We start from the raw sequence: 25000 nt of genomic DNA on the forward strand, positions 1-25000 counted from the left end.
TATATATATATATATATATATATATATATAAATGACACATTTGTTTCCTTCTGTGGCATTACAGAAAGATGTAGAATAGAAGCACATTGTGTCTTGCCTTCTCTCCCTGACCGAATACCAAGTCCTGTTTCCTGTGTAAACTTACGTGGTCTATAAAGCTGATCCTGCTACATTGAAAGGGATGTAAAAAGGAAATAATACGAAGCTTGTTTGCCATTTAAAGTGTACTATGTGGTGACCATGACAACTTCTATACAGTGACCCAAGACAAAAAATGAATGGGTTATTATTAAAGAAGGGAAAATGTGTTCCAAGTACTAAATATAGGTACTGGACACTTGCTGAACGTCACTAGCTCACAGTATGAGCCAGTTGTAACAGATGCTTGCTGTGAGAAGCGCTTTATTGTTTATTTTCTTTACATAAAATATTAACTTATTGTCTCAATGTCAAGGTAGCCCAAAGTGGAGCTCTGGAAGAACGTCAGTATGAAAATGAAGCTTGACAGACATACGTTACAAACTGACGGCTGCAGTATGATATTTCTTACTCATGGTAAAAAATAAAAATCTACATAAAAACATGATAAGTGTCCAAGCTTTCTGCTAATTGGTGGCTGTATCATGAATGTTACTCTGTAGATACCACTCCCTCTATGTTGATAACAAAAATGATCAGTTGTAAGAGACGTTTTGAAGCATATTGAGACATCTTAAAGACGAAGAATGTCACACTCGCAGGCAAGATCTTCTAAATATTAACAAGTAGCAGAAGTCTGCATCAAAAAACAACACTACTTTTAGGGGATCAGACCAACATCAATATGTGTGCCTTCATGCACAGTCCACGCCTTTATTTACTTAGACATTTGCTTTTTTTTTTAAACGTGTCAGGATTTGACTTGTTGGGCGATCAGATCATGTGATAATCATGCCTTCCATTTCCCCTCCTCCCCACCGATCCATACATGATCTATAGTTTTGGGCTTGATTGCTAACATTACATGGTTGTGTAATGCACTTGCATGCATTGGGTTGTTTCTAGTTTTAGCCTATCACACAAAACTGCCACACAAGTTGCCCTTTACTTTTATCGGTATTATTTCTCAGCACATTTTCTATACATTTAAAGTGTGAAGAACTAAATTGACACAAACATAAAAAAATGACTAAACAATCAAACATATGAGTCCTAGCAAAAGAAAATGCGGAAGCATTATGCGAGTGGAGCAGAGAGGGATGGGAGAATGGATGGTGTGATGTAGAGAAGTAGAGAAAGTAAAGGAATCCAGGTGATGGTGGCAAGCCAGTGTGCATGTTAACAAAGACCCAGAAAGCTGCGTAGGTCTGGAGAAACAAAATTAAATAAAAAAGAAGGTCCTAGTGTACAATTCGTCTGGATTTTAGTATGTAAACGGTGGGCACCTCTGTCATTGTTATTTATGTTTGCCTAGGGTTAGAAAGGATAAAGTTAAGCTCCAGATTCAACACGTAATTCTTTTTTATTGCCTTGAGAAATAAAATCAAGTCTGTGGCCTTCACAATCATAACATGTGTAACCTGCAATGTCTGATACATGTTAATCTCTAAGGAGGATTTTTGTTGACTGACACTGAAACTACATGAAAAGCATTTAAAATTCAGATTTAATATTCCTTATTAAACATTAAACAGATTCCACCTCCAGACATTAACTGTCTCCCCTGTAGCTGCATGTTAAAATAAATTGAGCATCTGTTCCTACCTATCTGAATGAATATCTGCTCAAACATTCTACCAGCATAACATCTTGAATTAAAACTGTGAGTCTGTCAGTCCATTCAGTCATGTAGATTAAAGATGCTAAATGTAGTATTTTATTCATCAACACATGCAGTTGTCCAGTGAATTATTGTTTTAAAAAAAGCTTGGTAACCTCTATCTCATGTCCATGGTGCTCTTAAAACTGCCCTCTTCAAAGTTCTTTCACCATCTGCTGTCACCAGAAACTATAAATGTTTTAGTTTCAAAGGAAACTTTTCTTGATTTGTACCATTAGAGTTGAAATAAAAGTAAGACACCGCCCTCTGCTCTTGCTACAACATCTCCATTTGATGAAGAAGAGTTCGGGCCCCTCTGGACCTCAGTAAACAGTTTCAAACAATGATCACAATGTCCAGAGGGGCTGAAACGTTAGTTTCTTCAAAAAATGGGGATGCTGTAGGAAGAGCAGAGTGCAGGATCGTCCTTTTTTAAATCCAATAAGGCGTTTTGCAACGCATATGCATTGAAGAATTGTTGGATGTGCGAATTGATTCTTCATGAAGTTTGGTACAACACAGCAACACAACAGGAAACCTGTCTGTAAGGACTGCATTGTGCGTCCAGTGGCGCACAATGCAGCGGAGTCGGATAGAGGCTAGACCAACTCAATGCCAAGCAATTGCAGTGACAATACAAAATGGATGTGTTGATGGTTTCTTTTCTTTTTTGAAATGCTACACATAGCACCGTTAGTCTGCCACTATGTCCTGATATGTCCTGATGTCGTGTTTATCACCTACCTGCGTTTGAAGGTGAGGACGACGCCGAGGAGGATGATGATGAACATCAGGATCCCTGCGATCACTCCAGCCATTTTCACTGTGCTGTCCACCTGCTTCTCCGGCTCCATTGCATCTGAGTCCTGGGTAGATGCACCTACACACACACACACACACACACACACACACGCACGAACGCACACACACATACACACAAACACACGTATGCACAAAGTCACATCAGTAGGCAACCATATGAAATCGAAAGGCCCATACACTTCACATAGAAAGAACCACTCAGGTGCATGCACATGGACGAACACAAAAATATAACAAGGCATGCATACACGCACATACACACTCAAAATGGTTTAACCTTGGTAGCCATCCTTAATAAACACACGCTTTCTTACAAACATACACAGAACATAGTACATGTGTAGAAACAAAAACACACTGGGCACACTTGATCCCAACTGTGCAGATCCTCTACTCATCCATATGAAAAGAGCCGAACACAACTCAAACAGCATGCAGCGGGATGCAAACATCAGCACACATTTAAGAAGCAAACACAAACATTTCCAGGAGCTTTTGTTCAAATATGCAACTCAGACATTAAACAGGTTATCTTTTTGATCTCTTTTTTTTGGACTTATGTAAATTGATCAAGTTAAACTCATTTAGAGGTGCTTGAACTGCCATCCTTGAACACGGTGGAAAATTACACCGTGAAGCACATGTAACACTTTGTCCATCCATGTGACAAACACTGAAAACTGCCCAAGGACAGAGAAGCAAATGCAGAAGTTATACAAAGACATGGACTCCAAAACATGCACATGGGTAATGAAATAAGCTGGCAAACCACAGACACGGTGCAAAGGAAACAACATTTGGGGAAGGTAATGCAAGGTTGGATTTTACAGAAGGACAAAACATTGTAATGCAGGTAAGAGCACTGCTATCACTGTATGAGTGACTGTGATCAGCCAGTGAAATAGGAAGGTAAGGTCAGGCTGAAGACGGGAGACTGTACTCTGCATCCTGCTTGAACTTCCTCATTTCAACATTGGTCTGATTAAACACACACTTTATTTTGTTTCTTAACTGATTTCAAGTTAATTCATCATAAAGATGTAAGACTCTTTCATAATTCAAACTATTTAAACTACTTTTGATATGTTTTCTTTCTAGTGCAAAAAACAACAGTGTAGGTGTTGAACACAACTGTAGACATCTATACGATGAATCCTGAACTTTTGCAAGAAAGTTTGCTGCTACTGCTATCTTTAAGATATCTTAAAGTACTCACAGTATGCGTTTTGACTTTTTCCCTTTCCTTTATTGTGTTTATTTGTGCATGTAATCAGTTTACAAAGTGAAAATCCCTCCAAAAGGGACTTACCATCATCAACAGAAACACTGTTCACGAACTGCTCCAAAAAACTCTATTGTAGTCCCGCCTTTACATCTGTGACGAACGTGCGTCATTGTGCGTCACTTTGTAACACACGTTATAATGCTCGCCTAGTTGCTAGTGTATAATAACTTAAACCACTCTGAAGGGTCTTGCTTCAGTCTAGGTTGAGACGCTTGTTCAGGATGTTCTGCGTGGGTTTCGGGATCTGACTCACGTTTTTTTTTGGATCACACTGGCTTGTTGTCATGGCCCGCCCTACTCTCCTTCTGACTGGCTAGTAGTCCTTGCTGCGCAGGTGTGAATCCCAATAAAGATGGAATATGTAGGAAAGTGATGCAACAGCAACTTAAGCAACTGTTAGCAGATCATGTGACTTTAAAACGAGTAAAACTCAATTCAATGAATAAATCAGAAACAACAAACTGAGTTGTACAGTCCATGCGTCGCCCTTCACAGACATGCTGCAGCTGCAGAACAAAAGTACATCCCGAGTGAATACCTGCCAACTTGACACACTACTTAAGGACAGTTAATATATTAAAATTCCTTTTTGGCAGTTAACACAAATGCTCCTCAAACACCAGCTCTAGTCCAAGTAACACTTTCAAACCGTGCAGAAATGAAAAGCAGACTAACAAAACTATCCGTAAAGCTGCTGCGGTCTGTGGGAGGATGAATGGAAGCAAGGTCACTTAACCCAGAGAAACAAAAACACAGACACGTGTTGGGTTGGTGGGCAGAGATAAATAGACATGAGATAAAATAATGGGTAACCAAATGAAAAAAATTGACACAGGAAAGAAAGAGGTACATGAGGAGATGTGAATAAACGAGTGTGTGAGCACAGAGAAAACCGAAATAAATGAAAGAAAATTTAAAAAGAACATTTTAACATTTAGTTGTAATGGTTCTTACAAAGTGTTACCAAACAGCTGAGAAAAGATGAGAATCACATGATAGGAGAATTAAATGAAAAAACCTGACATGAGTGAAAACAAATAGAAGACCAGAAAGAGACAGACGTGAGAAAGATGAGAGAAATCCAGAGACCCTACACATAAATGCACCTGTTCTCTCAATGAAAGGCACCACGCAGCATATAACATAACCTTGATAAACAAAAGACAGCCGATTAATAGAGTAATACTGCTGCGTGGGAGTTCACTTTTAATCCCCTGTCGCTCTCATCTTCACCTCTGCAATAACAACACAAGGTTGCCAGTGGAATCCACTGAGCTAACGGCTTCAGCACCTAACCTCGGCACGGTGGGTAATGGCTGCCATTAGTCCTCAATGTCTGCCTTAACGACATGTTCCTTTAAAAAACCTACATGCCTTCAATGACAACGCGTTCACTGTCTTTGTAATCTTGTCACGTACAGTGTCCCTCATCTATTAGCTGTCACTTTTTTTTTGAAACATTAGGAAAATACCTTGGTCAGCCTGTCTTAGCAGCACTTCTTTTTAGATATACTGTTAGTAATACTTGACACTTACAAGTAGAAATTAGCTTCATTAGGCTACAGCATGTTGCCACAAAGTAGTGTTTGCACATGACTTTATCACAGAGATGCATTGACAAAAGGAAAAACCAACATCAAGAAGGAAGAAGACCTATAGACGACGTCATTTTGAAACACAGCTATACTCAATACATTTATCTCCATAGAGTTTTAGGGACGCATCTATTTTATGTGCTCCCATCACTCCACACCAGAGGTTGTTAAAGTAGGAGGCGGGCCTCCCCAGGGAGGCTCAAAACTGTTTCAGGGGAGGCTCAGTGAATGGAACGGAAAAATATATTGCATTAGGTATTCCATTAGTTATCAAAAGAAGATTACATAGCCCAAATTTGTGTGATATGTTAAAGAGAGAGTTCACAGATACATTAGTCTGAGGGGAATTCTACAATGTTTCCATCTTTTACCAGAGTCAGACACAAATGAATGCCGTATGACGGACCTTTGTTATGTACAGTATTTGGTGTAGTCAGACATTTTGTCACACAGCAATATTAGGCTTTCTTGCTCAATTGTTAAGTGTCTAAAGTCAAAACTTCCAAAACCCCAGCCTGCCTATGGCCCCCAGAGGCTAGAAATGGTGATGGGTGTAAACCGAGCCCTGTTTCTCCTGCTCTTTCTTTGAGAAAATGAAAGCTCAGATGGGCCGATCTAGAATCTTGCCCCTTGTGAGGTCATGAGGGGCAAGGTTACCTCAATTTTCCCAGCTTTGCCCACGCAAAGAATCCCCCCCCCATGAGAGAGAGACATCATGGCTTTCAAAGGAGCAAAGTGGCAGTTGGTCAAGGCCACACCCCTCAGCCTCCACTGCCAATAGAAATGAATTTGCTGTGGTACATTTCAGCATTTGTTGCAACACTTTTGAGCGTACTGCCAACACCCACTGGAAATATCAAATGTCTATCACTTGACACTCATCAGAGTAGATCCAACTGAATGTGCAAATTCAAATGAGTTTGTTCAACCAACTGGGTTTTAGACAAATAGCCAAGGTACACCTGCATGTGAGGTCCGGTGTTTTTTTTTATATTCTATGAACACTATTGGAAAATGACCTACAGCAGGAAGGACACTTTCTGGTAGCCTGTGGCTGTAATCAGCAGAGGTGTAAAGAAGTGTGACTTTCAGCTCGTCTGTGTCTCCCAAGCACATTATAGTTACATGAGAGCCTCAAGCAATCATCCGAGAGACCGGTTCACACAGTTCCTGTAGTATATGCCTTGATAATCACCCCGCAGGTGTATTAAACCTCAATTTGCCCCCTAAGCGATCCGCAATATGTATCACCTGACACATTATAGTGTGACCCCATTTGTTCACACTTCACCGTCCCGCGTGCTGATTGGGTTCAACAGTTCATGATGTAACAGCAGAGGACCCCATCTGGCGACGGGTTCAGCTCCATTTAACACTGTGATTGGCCGGCTCTGGAGACGCTCAGCCAATCAGGCCAACTATGACAGGGTTCTGACCAGTGCAGAGGAAAATGATCTAATGTGACTGCGTCCTTTACAAGGGGGTAAAAGTTGAGACAACGCAAATTGTCAAAGCAAATAAGGATTGATTGATAAGTGGCACAAACGGAATATGGAGGACGTGGCTGCCTTGTTTATCGTTGTGTTGTCACTGTTGACTAATAGGTGGCTCTAAAGTATGTACTATTTATGGATCCATCTTGCTGTCATGCCACTGGTACTGGCAGGTGGTGTGGCTATTATTTCTTCTTCTTCACGTCCTTAAAAAAGGCAGTTGACACTGTAGAGGGCTTTATACCTAAACATTTTCTTTGGCCAGGTAGATGTCCTCTTTATTTTTATGTTTAACTTAAGTTCAGTAACTAGTACTTAAGGCAATAGTTTGGATTTTTTGAAGTGAGGTTGTATGAGCCACTTCTCTAGAGTCAGTGTATTGGTAGTCTAGCTTTGCCAGACCTTCACCACAGCGCTGCAGAGCCATTCCACAGATCATTCTGAGGACCAGGCAACCATAGTCCACCTTGAGGTAAAATGAAACAGGAATGTTGTGTTATTCGACTTTTAATGTCAAATTTTAAAAATATAGATCCAATAACTTGATGTCTATCATTATACTTTACATGTATTTTTAGTGAAAGCATGTAGAGGTTAAAGAACCAAGAAGTTTCAATTCAGTTTACTTCTCTTAATGATTGTATGTCAGCAGGTGACTTTAACTGTCAGCCACGGTGTATGATGTTGTGAATCAGAAGAACTATATTCTATATTTTACACCATACTCAGACATTTTCCATTTCTCCAGTTATCATAAAAGCCTCTATAATTACCAAAGATCCTTACTCTTTAAGCATCACAAGATGAAAAGGTCTTTGTTGACACTTGCCCTTATATTATAATGGGCAATGTTGCCATGGGCAACCATGTGGCCAGAAACATTAATTGGAATAGTGAATCTTCAGCATGTCAACTTGTTCTAATGAACCATCCATTCGAAAAAGTACGAAAAGTTAAGCAGTGTAATTCGCAAGCATTCCATTTCTTTTTTATTTTATTTGCTGTGATCACTACATTGTCGGCGCTGTGTAAGAACGAGGCTGGCTGTGAGGGGGGATGGGTGGGCGCTGACATACAGGACTACAAAGCCAGGGAGCTTCGTAAAAAACTACAGCCTTTCACCTAGGAAAAGTGTGTTCCTCAAGAGTTCTTTAATCCATACCGTGATCTTTTTCCTAATCTTAACAAATCTTTTTGATACATAATTTTAACTTGTGTTGCGGAAAAAAAACTCTTTTATTTTTCGGATCACTGAACCACCAACTGCTGCTGATACAACGAAGGTCGGAAACCTGGGTCGTGAAGCTCTGTAGCGGCTCCAACAACTAGCAGCTGTAGCTCAGCGTCATGGAGCTCGTAGTCAGCCCGCGTCACGTGACCAACCCGCGTCACATGACTATGTGTGACTATAGCTTTTATTTCGTAGGATGTCATACGGACACTTTAATGAGATGAGCTTATATAGACAGAATAAAAGTAGATTTTTATGCACAGGAATGTTTGCTCAAATGCACTTTTACAAACACAACTCATTTATTGCTGTATGTCCATCTAAGGCCTAAATTCTTGCCAAACACAACAACGGCCATCTGTACATGTGTAGAAGAGCTTAAAGAAAGAAGTAGGGTGGGGCTGAATGGTAATGGCCTAGAAGAGCATCTTAAATCTTTATTGTTCCTGTAAAATCCTCCCAGGAGAAAGACATCCAATATCGATCTGAGAGGTAACTGCTCTTGACTGTCTCTGTAGACGCTAGAATTTACAACCACTTGGCCTTCACAATGCTGTCCTACCAGGGGAATACTGTAGGCAACACACACAGCAACACTCATTTGAAGGAATATTAGAACACAGATATTCATTGTCTAGCTTGTAAATATAGTGGGAAGTGATGCTACAATGGTAAACAATACATGCTTTCTCATATCGAGGGAAACACACGTGGGCGCCCAGGTAGCTCAGTTGGTAGAGCGCATGCCCATGTAAAGAGTTTTATTCCTTGACGTCGATGCCCAGGGTTTGAATCGGACTTTCGGCGGATTCCTGCATGTCTTCCCCGACTCTCTCCCCTTTCATCTCTCCCCTGAAGATTAAAGGTAAATATGCCCAAAAAAAACCTTTCAAAAAAACATACGTTATTTGAAATTGCTAGGATGGAATCGTAAAAAATTATCAAATTAAATTTGGTTTGCGTTATATAGTCATATTGTGTAGTTATAGTTACAAAGAGGAGAGATAAACTGTGGCATCAAGTTTTTGTGGGACATGGACATACGAGTACTTAAGTAAACTTCTCATCTCCAATCATCCTGAGTTGAAAGATACTACTTTACGGCTTTATTATCGCCTTAAAAGGCGCATGTGTTCTTGTCGGCCACTGTCCATTTCTTAAGTTTTGGATTACTTTTTTTAAAGGGCGTGCGGCCGTGGGCCTCCACAGAGGAAAACATAAATCGGCGCCTGTAGTGGTGGGACAGCACCGGGGGAGACAGGGTGGTAGTATGGGGAGCTAACAAGACACAACACCTCCAGTGGTCTGGAGGAGCTCCAGCTGCAGACTTTAGCTACTGTACATTCACTTGATATCTTCTCCGCTAAACCTTTCCTCTACTCTTACTCGATCTCTAAGTGCGCTCCATTTACCTCAGAAATAGGAAGCCGGAGCTGGAAATGACACCCGTTCCATTGTGGGCTGGCTCTATTCATGTTAGTCATTGTTAGCAATACCAGTTGATAACAACAGGTTATGCTGTATTTTGAGCGTACAAACAGCGCAGCAACATGTCCATGGATAGAAAGTGGAAAGGACTGTGTGTAAAATGAACCGTTATGAATAGTTTTGATGTGAAATATTCGCAGGTGATCATTCTGTATTTTTGTGTTTGTGTTAATTTGTCGAGCCCCCGCTGTGTAAAGGCATTTATTCTTCTGTTGAATGTTGAAAGCTGTTACTTTAAGAGGGTATTTTTTTAAGCAGTATACCATTTACTATACAAATATTCCCAAAAAACTGGGATAAGTACTGTGTTGGGATTTACTAATTTGGTGCTTCTGTGTTATATCTAAGAAAGTATTAATACAGAATAGAAGTATTAATGACTGCCTCAGTGTTTGCCAATATAACTGGGACAAAAATGGGCTGGTGGTTATTCCCCGGAATGTATTGTGTCACACAAGCTGTGCGTGCATGTGTACGTGTGCACTTGTGTAATATCCTTTTCATTTATACATTTCTCCGCATTTTTATCTTTTTATTGTGCCTACTTGGAGAACATGATACAATTATCAGGAAGGAATTGTGGGTAAAACCAGAGATATTAAAAACATAATCTCATCCAAATGGAGAGAAGATTGATTCTCTGAGCTACAAACACACTGCAGCAGCCCTGGATCGCATATTAAATGCTTTTCTCTGTCTGACTATGTGCTTGTGTGTGGGCGCGCACATAGAAATGAACTTTCCCCTCTTTATTCTGTTGTTTTGTCTGTTTGTTTTTGTGTGTCATGTCTGATTGTGTATGCACAGTAAAGCATTTCAATAGAAAGTAAAAAAACAAAGTATATACTTTAGTGATTTGAGGCAAATTAAAATTGTGTGTGCATGCAAAGAAATATCTGTCCACATTTTGTAAATGTGTTACGCGGGTCATAAACTGTGTGTATATGCATGCGTGTCTCATGTCATAGTTTTTGTGAAGGTTTAGTTTTTAGGTATTGTCTGTCAGCAGCTGCAGGGTGCATCCTCTGTGGATTAGTGTTAGCATGGCGGAGTGTGTTTAACAGGATTACTAATCTAAACTATGGTGCCACAGCACTCTCCGTCTGTCTGTCTCTGTGTGTGTGTGTGTGTGTGTGTGTGTGTGTGTGTGTGTGCGTGTGTGTGTGTGTATGTGTGTGTTTGTGTGTGTTTGTGTGTCTGTGTTTAACTGTGATTTGAATATTGTGTGCGTGGGTGCCTTTGTAAATGTGTCTCTCTCTCTGGATCTCTAAATGTGTATGTGTGTGTGTGTGTGTGTGTGTGTGTGTGTGTGGTCAGATGATGATATATTAACATATTTTCAGTCTTTAAAAAATTAAAAAAAAAAGTGAAATAAAATTAAAAAATTGACATTTCTAATGGTTGCCTCTGTTTGTCTCTCTCTTTGAGACACACGCACACACGTACACACACACACACACACACACACACACACACACACACACACACATACACACACAAGTTTCCATAAAAGTTCATGTCAGCAGGACACGGTCTACTTAGTACTTTAGAGCTCCTAAGAACTAAAATCACTTAAATGCTTTATCCTCTGGTCTCTGCAGAGCATTTTGGAGTTGGGGGGGGGGTGTTTTGTTGTTAACATTGAAACATGTATGTGTCTTTTATTGACAGTATGATTCATCCTTTAAATAAAATTGTTTGCCATTTGATTTCTGAGTACAACTTCTGTGTAACAAGGTGAATCCATAGCCTGCAGTGCATGTTTGTATGTGTGTGTTTGTGTGTGTGTTTTTGAGTGTTTCAAAGTTATGTAAGAGAACGTGTGTATTATACTATATCTAATATCCATTATGTCTCCGATCTAGATCTGTTGACAGCTACATGACAGCTTCCAAATCCCCGCTGTACCCATTTGCTGAAAAATAAAATCCCAGAATGCCATGCAACATGTTATATGACGCCCATATCAATTCCGGGGATACACAAAACATGTCGTGTTCAAATAGAACTTTCATTCCCCCTTGAAGGGAATTTGTTTCTGACAAGGTAACAAAGCTGAAGGCCAAAGTGAATTGCATGTTGGGATGCAGCGGCTGTAAGTGACAGCCGCAGGAGGAAAGAAGGGCCTTGCTCTTTTAAAAACAACCTGGAACCAGAAAGGTGAGAACAGGCACAACTCTAACTCTAACTAATGCAATTATGAAGCTATTATCAGAACAGGAGATATCGAATGAAAACAGACTGAACGCGGTGCATCTCGTCGCTCGGTCCACACAATACATACTGTCTAAATATGCACAATAGCAAACATGACTATGCAAAATAGAATGTAAATCTTTTTTTTTTTATAAAGAGTGCTAAAACTGATGCAGAGCCATGTGTTGCCATAAATGCAAGATATCAGCTGCTCTGGGCTTTATAAGTTACATTGTTGGTGCCAAACTAGCAAGCCTAAAGCTACAGACTGCAGCAGTGTGTATCTTCTACGCTAATATGCAATCTGTAATTTGACTTCAAAAAAAGAATTTCATGGCAAAATGCTGTGGTTGTCAATCATCTATCAAACTTAAAACAGGAGGCCATTTAGGAATTTGATAATTTTTGTAATTTACATTTTATTTTTTTATTGTTGTGTTTTTTGTTTCTTGTTTTAACAATTTTTGCATTATCTGTCAGTCAAATTTCATTTGGGTAAGCATACAGGTCTGAGTAAGCAAACAATCATAAGCATTTGGAGGTAAATTTAAGCCCAACGTTAAATGTGAATTATTAATGTTTTCATTCACATCATATCCATGTTTTGCACTCCAGAGATATGTTCAGGTACAACCTGCAGGTTTAACTTAATGCATGCTGCTGGTTCTTCTGCTGAACAGAGCCACCAAATTAAGCCCTAAAACTGATTTTATGTTGGTTGGTTTTTTCTTGGCAACCAACATCATTGATTTTTTTTTTTTTTTCAAGCACCACAGTCTTGTATTATAACTGATTTAAACAGTTAAAAGCTATATTACTACAATTAAGACTCTCATATAAAAATACTGGAAGGTTGAGTATCTTTAATCTTGGTCAAAGTCTTGTCGATCTTGAGATCAAACATTGTTCAGATAGTTTAATCCCTGGCCCTGCGGTCCCAAGTCAAAGTGTAACGAAGACACTGAACCCTGAGTTGCCCCCGATGTGGCGTCAGTGTAAACGCGTGTGAGTGTTTATCTGGTGAGCAGGCGGCACCGTGTACAGCAGCCTCGGCCCCAGTGTGTGAATGTGAATGGATCCTGTACTATGAAGAGTCGCTTTGTGTAGTCGTTAGACTAGAAAAGCCCTACATACAGCCCATTTACATTTGTTTAACCACAGGGCCAGCCAAGAGCACAATCTGACCGACTTTTCACAAGATCATTTTTACTAAAGAGAATAAAAGCCAGAGATTATAAATTGACAGTTTGGCTCATCCTAACTGTACGTACACATCGGCGGCAACTTGAGCTTTAACGTTACAGGAAGTCCTTCAGTTTCAATTAAGGCTGGCTTCTCTCAGCTGCAAGAAGTGGCAAAACAGTCAGTGTCTCCATCCCTCCCTCCCTCCTCCCTCCCTCCTTTCATCCATTCATCCCCCTTACTCACTCTCTCTCCCCAGCTGCTGCTGATGGTGTTTTTTTATGACCTGGCTTCTAAGATTTACTCAGGGACAAATGAACAATGTGGAGCAGATTGAAAGTGGCAGAGTTGGAAGGGCAAACTTAGCATATGACAACAATTTGCCCCAATGTCTGTCTGGTGGAGAGCAGTGCAGGTACACCTGTCTGCATACACAATGCTCCATGAAGAAGGGGAACACTTCCTTGAGGCTGAGCCTGGCTTTATTGCTGGATTTGCCTTTTCTTTTTTTCTGACTTTATTTGAGTCCTTTTCTGTCACTCTCTTTCTCTCTCGGTTTTTAGTCCTCTCCTTCTCCCTTGGGTTTCATCTGTTTCTCTCTGTCTCTGTCAGCTGTAGTTGCAGTCGAACCTTGCATGATCCGAGTACAGCTTGAACAGCATTTCATCTACGGCTGGCTGGTACTGTGCCCTTAAAATGTCAAATCGTCACCAGATATTCACCTACAAACACCGCTGAGGAGTTTGTTTTTTGTTTTAACAGTCTGACTCACTAAGTAGAGTGTGTGTGTGTGTGTGTGTGTGTGTGTGTGTGTGTGTGTGTGTGTGTGTGTGTGTGTGTGTAAAAGGCAACGTAGGTCAATATCGAAGATAATTCAGATGTGAATCCTTCAACATTTCCGTTTTGCAGTTCAGTCACGCACACGCACGCACGCACACACACACGCACACACACACACACACACACACACACACACACACACACACACACACACAACGAGCCACATGTTGCATCAGTATTGCACAGCACCAGAGTCAGTTACAACACGACTCTGTACACCACCAATTATAATCAACCTCGGGACTAATGGTAATGGGAATTGCAGCTGACATATGATACCCGTGTTTGGATGACAAGGGGTGGGTTTGATGCTCCTGTGAGCCCCAGGACATAAACACGTGCTGGGCATACAGACCCTGCCAATGCAGAAGTCCCACTTACTGTATATGTGCATGCTTCTTGCTGCACGTTTGCCACACTGGTCCAAAGGGTGTCACTTGGAAAATGATTTCCCTTTAGTAGTTAGGTTTCCGGCCTTGTTGCGTCCTCCGCCATGTGCCATAGCACACCAAGAACATCTTAGAAGTGGAGCGTCTTGCCTGCCTGACTCACAGATCTCTTGTTTATTAAGGCAATCTAAGCACTCCTGTAATAGAACTCCATGCCTTCTCTTTCTGGGATGTCATTATGTTTTTTCACCTCCAAGATGAATCTCTCGCACACAATCTTTCCTTAACCGGCGATGGCAGCTCACAACTTATCCCCTGGTATATCAAAAAGACATTGATGCCTAGACAATGCCAACTATGTCATTCTTTTAACTGATCTTCTTTTTTTAAGATTATTTTTGGGGATTTTAGATGTTTTCTCACATAAGAGATGGAAATGGGGGGGAGGACATGCAGCAAACTGCCACAGGCTGGAATCAAACCCGGCCTGCTGCATCAAGGAGTAAACCTCCACATTTGAGCACCCGCTCTTCCAACTAAGCTAATCTGGGCACCTCAACTTCTTTTAATGGTACGTGTCCACATGGCGTCAACCCAATTCCCAGCAGTGGATACTTGGGCTTTCCACTAGCTGTTATCGGTTTCTTTTTAATGTCCACTGACAAGCAAAGGGCACCTGAATGGATGAACGACCCACTCGTGAGTTTTCAACATGGTTGGAAACTGTCTTATTTTACAACCACCAAATGTGTTTCTAAAAAAACATTTAAAGTGAGAAATAAGCTGCAACTGCCAAATCTGTCTTTATTTAAGATCGGCAATGGTCAGTTTAAAACTTTGGATTTGTTTTTGAGAGGCGGCGAGCCGAGCTGGACGCCCCTGATTTGACATAAAGTAGCCTGAACCTCAAATGTATGTGATTGAGAAGTCAATGTTCCGCTTCTCAAAAGTTGCAGCAAAGCTACCGGAATGAATTGCCGTGTAAAAGAAATATAGTTGGGACAACTTAAGCTGTAGTGTAAACTCTGTCTTACGTATTTTTTTTATATTTTTCATTGCATAACAGTTGATGTATACATTTCTGAAAGACTGAAGCATAACAGATGAACAAAGTTGGACTTATGCCACCTGGCTAGAACTGCACAGATGGAGTGATGTAAAAACAGAACTGTGTTCATTTCCAATTCAAATCAATCTGTTCAAAAAGTCATAAATTGGAAGGAGTAACATTTACCACACCGTCAACAGACACTAACACTGTAGAGATCTTTTCTATTGGTCTACTGTTGGATGTTAGATTTGGTGGAAGCAGAACAAGAGCTGACAGGCTGCTAAAGGACAAACAAGCTCCACAAGTCCACTTTCTGATTTCACTGCTTAAGCTGATAGAAGCTGACTGTGCTATGACTATCTAGTTGATATCCGCCCAGTGTCAAAGTAGACATTTTAGTACTCCTGGGTTTAGACAACATCAAGTGGGTTTAACGGTAAGTTAGCCAGTTGCTGTCAATGGCTAAGCTCTGAAGTGCAGAATGCTTAGAGTAGTACTGAACACAAAGTGGACGAGGGTAGACTGTCATGAACCATTGGTGTATTTATAGCTACAAAAAGTAATGCATGTAACTTTTATTAGTTACTAATAATGTTCCAGCTTGCTTATTTGTAAATACACTGTTCCTGTCATTTTTTCATAACTGTTTATACTTTTCTGTTCCTTGAATCTGCTTTTATTGTCTGTAAAGTGACCTTGAGTGCTTAGAAAGGCACTGTTAAATAAAATGTATTATTATTATTATTATTAAGTAAAGGGGAAAAAAACATGAGATGTTTAACCAGGAAATGGATGTTTGTTTCCCGGGAGTACTACTTAAGGGGACCGGTGTCAACCTTTACACAGCTAAACTCATTGGCAACGGATGCTGAGATGACTGTCACCTCGCGATGCACTGTGCCCGGCTCAGTGTCACAGCAACCTTTTCTCTGCAACATTTCGCTGTAAGGCCCGCTAAAATTAACTTTCATGTGAAGGATATCATCCAAGTTGTTGTGCATAGGTTATCCCACGATATCATACAGACCTTTTTATGAGAATGCGTTAATGAGGTTTACAAAATACATCAATGTCTTGTATGTCACTCACAAAACATGTGTGTTACTGTACAATATTCAACATTGCAATGAAATCCTTTTTAATTCACCAAGAGGTTTTCTGTTTTAATCTGCATGGAGGTAAGTAACTCTGCTTCATAGAAATACAATCTATATTTATTCAATTTAGGATTTCACTTGTGCATCCTATGCATGATTGTTTGTGCTGGGGCTTGCAACCTCAATTTCCCTCAGGACAATACGCGTTATTGTATTCATGTGAAGTTATCTCATATTCTCGACAAATAACTGTGACTGCAGTTTACGACTACGCTTGCTGTTGACTGATTCACTGTTGAGTCTCCATTGTTCAAGTCAACATTTTGATTGTTGTATTGCTGAGTTATATTCATATTCTGCTGCCACATCTCTGCTTTGCCAAATTAAATCCAGTTCAGTAGACTATGTTTAGCTCCTAGCGTTATGATGACACTTGGAGGGTAGAATTTTGATGAACTGGGCTGTACTGAAAAGAGCACGGTATTAGAACCTAGTTTTAATAGAATGCAAATCAGTTTCATTGTCATTAGGGATCCTGATACTTCATATCTTAAATAACACATCAAAATTAAATGCAACTTTACATCACACAATTCTTTCTTCAGGTAGAATGCATTCTCATGTAAGGGTTCGTGTGAACTCGGATGATATTCTAGGAAATAAAGGCGAGCGGTGGCAGTTCACGTCACGACCAGAAATGTGACCACCGGTCACATGACAATTAAGTTTAGTGGTCTTTACGGTTAAATCTAGTCAACAAAAGGTGACTGTGAGCCACGTACAGAGCACCGTGAGGCCCCAGCCCTTAATGCGTCCGTTGCAGTTGAGCTTAGCCGTCAAAACACGACCGGCGGCAAAAGTTAGGTTTAGGAACCAAACCAACTAGTTAGGATTTAAAAACAAGTTGTGGTTTTAATTCACTGGGATGCAAACTCCACTCCCCTGCTGGCGAGCTCTATGTATAATGAAGCACCCATCCACCCCAGTGCATATAGCAATAAATATGTGGAATACATACAAAGTACAGTGCAACAAATCCGTGCCTATATGTAGAAATTGTTCATGAGAACAGCTTGATTGGTGACATGCAGTAATTGGTCTCACACCTTTCAAAGGTTGGGTATTTGTGTATTTCAATGCCTTTATTACAGCATTGCTGATGAAGGTCAGATAGTGAGTGAGTGATTTTGGAGCATCAGGGATCAGTGGAGGATGGTGTTCCGTAGATTGAAAGAGTTTAAAAAGGTTTAGGGCTCAACCTAAACGCCTCTAAAATCAGTCCATCACATAAACAAACATGAACGTGTGCTCTCCCAAACTAGGGAATGTTACACCTAAGGAGAGATATTTGCTTCAGGTGTTCATGGTGTGTAAGCACCCTACTTTATTATTACCCCAACAGTAAATGAATTACTGTCTTCCTGTCTCTATTTCGGTGTCATTTGGGATGGCCAAAGTGTGATTTTGGCTTCAATCTAATCTGTAATGGCTGAAAATTTATTTTTTTCACAGTGTCTCTCTTTCAAGAAACAATGTTAAGGTTGCACTGTGTTATGTTAATGACCTTTCAGAACCATCGCGACCTGATTGAGTTGTGTGTTGTTTCCCATTATTTTAAACTAATCCCCATGACAAACACCATATTCTAAACGGTATGCCCTATTGGTGAAAAAAACCTAAAGACAGACAAGTTAAAGCTCATTGCTCAAAGGTGGTAAGGAAGGTAATTGCCATCAGCCATCGATTGATCCACCATGAGTTCCTGTTTTAGTCAAATCACTCAATGAATGATTATCATACAAGTCAGAATGAAACCATGCTTACTGTAGGTTTTGTAATTAAAGTTGTTTTTTTTTTCTTAAAGACCACAATAAATATCCAAAGACATATTAATTAATACATTAATGAATTTCTCTCGTCCTTTCTTTCTGATTGTTTTTTTAGTATTTCCTTTTTAACAAGGTCCTATGTAAGCTTGCTGTCCTCAGGCTATTGCCTGTGCCTGAAAGCAGCATGGTTTCACTGTTGTGAGTGTGTATTTCTGTGCGTGTGTGTGGATGCAAGACATAGAAAGAAGAGGTTCATACACAGCCAGCAACACTCGAAGCAGAGCAGACGTGCAAACAAATGCAGTAAGATGGCAATGAGAAGGAAAGACAAAAAGCAAAGAGTAAAAACTGAGAGAAATCAAAAAAGGGAGGAGGAAAAAGAGGGGGGAAGGGCAGGGGACAACCAAAATTAAACAGGGTTTGTGTTGTGTTCATGGTTGTACTGTGATGAAAAAATATAACATAGGGAAGACAATAGTCTGACTAGAAAGCATAATCACCTTCGCTTGGGATGACTAGAATGTACGGCGTTGTTATTTGTCCCCTACCTATTACCACTAAGGCCAACGGCCGCACGTCCCCGCCGGAAAGCATGAGAAAGAGAGGGAAGAGAGAAAACAAACAAACAACGAAAAAAAGAAGAAAAAAGTCTAAGAAAAAAGACGTATTGCTTTCTTTATCCATTTCATCAAGGAGGTTTAGATCTTTTCAATTGCACATCTGTCTTAGAGGAGAGAAATTGCAGTGGTGAGAGATAGCACTGGAACATTAGGATCAGTACGACAACTAGCACTCAGGATGGGAACTGGGATATGACTGGACTTATTGCCAGGAAGTAAGCATCAACGAGCGTCTTGACTGGCCAGGAAAAGGCCTGACAGATGACTTGCTGGTGAGGATGTGTATTAATTAAGAGTGAGTCAGTGAATGCAGATGTGGGGCTGGGCGGGGTTAACATTGGAGTCTGCTGAGTCTGTCAGCCTGGCTTGACGGGTTAATAAAATAAAGGGAGTAGGACATGGAAGAGAAAAGAAATGAAACAATGGTTGAAAGAAAAAAACAATGAATGATGAAAATGAACTTTGTGGCGTGGAAAAGACACAAACTGCCCTCCGGGTTTGGCTGCAAGGGCGCGGTCCACCCAATGACAAGATCAGATCAGTGAATACTTTCATCAAGGTTAACAACAAATAGTTTGCTCATTTTTCAATGCAAGTGTATAGCAACCACTGTTTATTGAGGCACCGGGTGGCTTAAATTGGCCCACAATGACTCTCAAACAGATCACTGCCTTATCAGCTTCAAATGTGGATGACTTACATGGTGACAGGGTGGTAGTCAACCTTGAGCCATCACAGAAGGGTTTGATCTGAACTGTTTCTAATCTACATTTCTCAGAGGCAGAGTGCAGAAAGAATCTTACTGGTTAAATTTAACATCAGTTGGTAAAGCCAAAGAACCATGTTTTTAGACATCAAGGCAATGCTGACAACCTTCACTGAATGTGCAAGGATAAGGCTAGTTTCCACCTGAGTCTATTGTTTTCTTTATTAGGACACCTGGGTGTGTATTCAATACAATTCAATGTTATCTAAGTGTCAAATCACAACAGGAGTTATCTTAGGACACTTTACAGAGTAGGTCTTGACCACACTCTATAATTTACAGAGACCCAACAATTCCCCCCAAGAGCAGCGTGCAACATCGGTGAGGAAGAACTTTCTTGTTCAGACAGAACCCTCGGGCAGAACCTGGTTCTTTGTGAGCGGCCATCTGCCTCAACCTATCATGTATACAAGATCATAAGTTCATGTTCGCAGGCAATTGAGGTTTTGTTTAACCTACGGCCCTTTCAGTGTGAGTTATAATCTGGGCCCTATTTTAACGGTGTAAGCTCACAGCTTACTCAGAGTGCACCTGAACACACCTCCCTGTAAGATCAGCACGCCCAGAGTGCACCTGAACACACCTCCCTGTAAGACCAGCATGCCCATGGGCTCACAGATGGCCGCAGGTGCATTTATTGTTTAAACTACATGGGCGCTGGATGGTCTTAAAAAAGCAAAGACCCTTGCATTGCGCCGCGCTGCACCAGATGCAAGATAGGGCCCGGGAAAGGCAGCATCAAGGTGAAGTTATGTTGCTATCCACATATAGTATGTACTAACTTAAAACTTGTAAAAATGTCAACAAGGACCTCAAGGCTGATACCAATGGACACCTAGCATTGGCACTAGTTTAAACCAAAGTAAACACAAGACATGCATCTTAGTGGGCCAAAAGACAGGCCAATACCTTCCCGAGGCCAGCTTTAGGATCGTAGGGCTAAAGGCTACCTTGCACATCGTACGCGTCATAGACAAAATGTGCAGATTGTGTTTTGGTTTTAGTTAGTAGCAAGAAGGCTAATTTTAGAGGTGGGCAATTATTTAAATGTTGATCGCGATATTGGCTCTTAAGAGTGACAAATATGATTATATTGCCAATTAATTTTGCAAGAAAGCTGTTGTTTGCCCTGAGTTCTGAAAGGGATTCATAAAAGTTCAACAGGAAAACTACGAAAGGGATTTCATAGTTCAAGGTGTCTTTACTGTTCATTTGTTTCACTGCTCTTTTTTAAGTTCAATAAATGCTGCGTCCTCCAAATGTCAAATGTCAAATAATCGTGATTTCAAAATTTACCAAAGTAATTATTATAATGTTTTTTTTTTTAATAAGCAAGCAGCCCTAGCTACAAGTTGTACATTTTCTCCCTCCTCTTGAACGCTTCCATGACCCTTCCGAACATGATTCTTTGGCTCTGTCCATTACGAGTTACTTTACTCAGATTCTCTGCCTCTGACAGATGCTTATGCTATATAACTAAACCTCAATTCTTCTCTAAGTTGCTGCCCTGTAGGTGTTTGTTATTATTCTAACAAAAACGTACACCAGCGGAATTCACTGACTAGAACACACTAAACCAGACAGTGGAATTTATCAGATCAGCTGCTGTAGTGAGTGGACAGCAGGTATCGCAAATAAATAAGTTATTGGCATTTGCAAAATTAACTGTCTGCATTGCCTCAAAAGACTGCCAAACAGTACATTTCAAGTAGACCATTCTACATATTGAAAAAATTGTTAGCATTTGTTCATATGAAAGACAGCCACAAAGTTAAAAGCATGTCTTTTTCCAAGCACACACGCATGCAGACACACCGAGAGCAGAGTCTACACACTGTAGACCTCCACCCACAGTACTTTCCACACACCAAAAAACACAGCCTGGAAATGGATTGAGCAAGATCATGATATAAAAAAAAAAATTGCACAAACGAGCAATGAAAGCTTGATGTAGACGAGACGATAACATGAGGGCGAGAGACAGAAAACAGAGAAAGGAGGTGTGGGAAAATCAAATCAGCGTTTGATGCAGATGCAACAAAAAATAAAATGGAAGAAAAAAAGGTACCAGGTGAGGACAATCAATAGCAAGCTGAAAAGCTTTTGAAGCACATTGCCTGGCACACAGATGGGTGTTTTTGCCGGAGCTGAGCAGCAAATGAAGATGGAAGACATGGGGAAAGCAAAACAGAATATGATGAAATGCATTCTGGGGCTAGCGCTTTAGCCTCCATCCATCGGGTTTAATGAAGGCGGTCAATCAGTATGCAATGGCGCTGATTTCACTATACACTGATGAGCAACATGGATACGGTATGAGAGAACAGGGTAGATGGAAAAGAGGGAGAATTTGAGATTAGGAGAGAAGAGATGGAGAGAGATGACGGTACGCAGCAAAATCATGCAGGATAACATGGTTAGGATGTGGGGTTGCCTGGCCTAAAGGTTACGTATTCACGTGTTTGTGTGTGTGTGTGTGCGTGTTCATCTCATTTAACACAACTTTAAAACTGCTGAAGTATTCTCTGGGATCACGTTATCATGCTATACTTTAGAATGAACTTCACTAAGAAGTTAAAAGTTAAATTAGACTTGAAAGCAATAGCAGACTGTAAGTGCAGGCTGGGTATCAATGGAAGGGTGCTCATACCTTTGTTAGCCAGGCGGACACAGTTGATTTTGGTTTCCTGTGGAGAGAAGACAAAAAAAGACAGACTGTTATGGTCAAGTGAAGACAAATCTCCCCAAAGGATCGCATGTTCAATTCTTAAATAGTTGTTGCAAGAGTGTAGTTTCTGAGTGGTTTCATATCAGCAGGGTCAGCCATCTTTGGTAGAAAAAGCAAGAGCTGTGGAGATTAGTTGATGATGTCACTGTTGTGAGTCATATGCAGATTTGAGTCGCGCATGTTCAGATTTATTACGTTTTGTGCCATGACATGTCATACTCATGTCATTTTACCGTTGAATCGGTTTAGAAATCTGAATAATTTTAAAAGTACCCATTTGGCATCGGAATTGTAAAAGTCCAAACGATACCCAACTCTAGGTGCCGGACGGAGCCACGGTGCCTCTGCAAAACAGCCTCAGGAGGGAACTTGTTTTGGTGGAACGTTTTAGTCGTGCAGCAGAAAACGCATTTTAGAAGTGCATATCCAGATATTGTACACAAATGTTGCGATTGGGTCTGTAGTCGGGTTAAATTCAGGAAATCAATCAAGAATCATACATGGTGGTTCAGAAAATGATCAGCAACAATATAACGTGTAAACAATTTGTAGTTAATGGGCCAAATTACGCTAAACCTAATAGTATGTGGATTAAAGCCATAGAGCAAACACACACATTACTCTCACACACACCATGCCGTAATTAGTTTTTAATGCCGGTCACTGAGAGCATGGGAACATGTCATTAGTTTCTTCAGTCCTATTTTGCAATACACGGACTTGATAAGGTTCAAAAGGCACTTGTTCAAAAACAGCAATAATATCAGATCAATAAGCTAGTGTATTCAGCGATGGTTCCACCATACCCGTCATTCTCTTTGTGACGGGCTGTCACCGCCTGAGAAAGCGTGTGCTTTTCTTTATTCCAGCTCTTTTTCTTCCTTCACTGCTCCTGTCTTTTCCTCTTCTCTTCCATCCATGATGTGCTGTCAGCAGAAAGTGTGCACGCATCTAGCCCACTTATCACTCATAGATTGGCCTCCTTCACATGTTGCCCCATTTGTCTTCATCGAAGACAATAAGTGTCACTTTAGCATTTGAGCAAAATCTCGCTGAAGTTTTAGCTTTATTTTCATCTAAACTCGGTTGTTTAAGGTCATATTAACAATCTTTGTGTACCTGAAACCTGGAAACAAAAGAACCTGTTTTAGGAGTTGAAGTGTTTCAGATGTAGATAAAGTGGCAGAAATGAGAGTAGAACTTTATTTCTCTGAGAAGTTACTAGGATCAATAAGCAATATGTAGCTTATGAACAACGGGATGTTTTAACTGGTAATGGAGAAGTTAGCAATCCAGCGTATGTCTAACACAAAGTTTAAAGTCTTTACGGCCTTTAACGGCCAAATCGAGTTATAAAACAAAACACAAATGGTAAAAGTTCCATCAGGGACCTGGGCCTGCTATCGAGTACTTTTGACCCCAATGCCCAGTTTGTTTAATTAGTGTGAACGCTGAGTATCGTAACTGGGAACGGTTTGTTGAGTACCAATCTTTTTTTAATCCTAACTAAGCGTTTTGGTGCCTAAACTTATCTGTCATCGCCACATGATGGTCACCTTTTGTCAGCTTGTGCGTGCCCTGCATCCGGCTCACAGTCACCTTTTCTCGGCTAAATTAAACTGTAAAGAGCGCTAAAGGTAACCGGGACCGGTCATCACGTGGCCAGCGGGGACTGGCTGTAATTCATAGGCTATCATACAAATTAGTGTGCTTTCAAGGAGAATTACAGTCGATTTCAACACAGTCTGTTTTTTATTTTTCATTTTATAGTGCTGTCAGTAGCGAGACAAATGAAACCAATCAGTGCTGTCTACACCGCGTTGTCCTCCTGCTAGTGTCAGCACCCAACAGGCTTAAACAGGGCAAGTTATAAACAGGTTTTTAGCCTCTAAACATGTTCAAAATGTCATTAAAAGCTTTTACGTCTTTCTGTCACATCTTCAGCAGTCAGATTCACTGTGTTCCCTTGGAAAGAATCACTGCCCATGGGAAGGCACTTTTAATAACATTTTTAACATGTTTAGGGGCTAAAAACAAGTTTAAAACTTGCTCTACATGTTGATATCGACCTTGAATCTCCTTTACGTTTCCCTACAAAATCATAGAAAACCGTATTTGAGAATGCATTTAGTTCTATCAATCATACATGCAATACATACATGCACCATACATGTATACAATCTAACATGAAAACAGCCTTGTTCACGTGAATTCATAGAAATCCGTTCTATTGGCAACTTGTTTAACACAACTGTATTTGCATTACATCTCAATTCATGACTTATGAATGGCAATTGTTTTGCTTAGCCTGATGGGTATATCGATACAGATGGTTGAGTTTGCTGTTTGCAAACTCTTTAAACCCTTATTTTATATATGTGATGCACCTGAAACAGACATTCAGCAGAGCTGGTTTCCTCTGGCTACTGGTAGATGATGACCAAAGCTGGTCTTGAAAGTCTTTACATGGTCAAACAGCATACTCCAAACATTTTGTTTTTGTTCATTAGGTCTATCTATCTGTAAAAATTCTGTCTATAATAATAACCGCCTGTATATATTCATAGTGCATATTTACCTGTGAACTCTG

The 25000-nt window shown here is 40.4% G+C and overlaps 1 protein-coding gene and 1 long non-coding RNA gene across 14 annotated transcripts in view; one reads left to right on the forward strand and one right to left on the reverse strand.

Annotated features, from left to right (window-relative positions):
• Positions 1–4695, forward strand: part of LOC117943561 — a 32967-nt gene extending 28272 nt beyond the window's left edge. The window contains exon 4 of the long non-coding RNA XR_004656378.1: positions 4685–4695. This is a non-coding gene — a long non-coding RNA (uncharacterized LOC117943561). The remainder of the gene's footprint in view (positions 1–4684) is intronic.
• ptprt (protein tyrosine phosphatase receptor type T) overlaps positions 1–25000 on the reverse strand; it is a 329101-nt gene that overhangs the window by 108540 nt on the left and 195561 nt on the right. For 6 of the 13 annotated variants that reach the window (XM_034869757.1, XM_034869754.1, XM_034869752.1 and 3 more), the window contains 3 exons: positions 22333–22369; positions 18797–18853; positions 2543–2678 (listed from right to left, as the gene is read on the reverse strand). In XM_034869757.1, the coding sequence (XP_034725648.1) occupies positions 2543–2678; positions 18797–18853; positions 22333–22369 (230 nt within the window). The remainder of the gene's footprint in view (positions 1–2542; positions 2679–18796; positions 18854–22332; positions 22370–25000) is intronic. The other 7 variants (XM_034869764.1, XM_034869761.1, XM_034869760.1 and 4 more) reach the window with 2 other exon arrangements.

The sequence above is a fragment of the Etheostoma cragini genome, chromosome 4 (assembly GCF_013103735.1).
Source record: "Etheostoma cragini isolate CJK2018 chromosome 4, CSU_Ecrag_1.0, whole genome shotgun sequence".
Lineage (NCBI taxonomy): Eukaryota > Metazoa > Chordata > Actinopteri > Perciformes > Percidae > Etheostoma > Etheostoma cragini.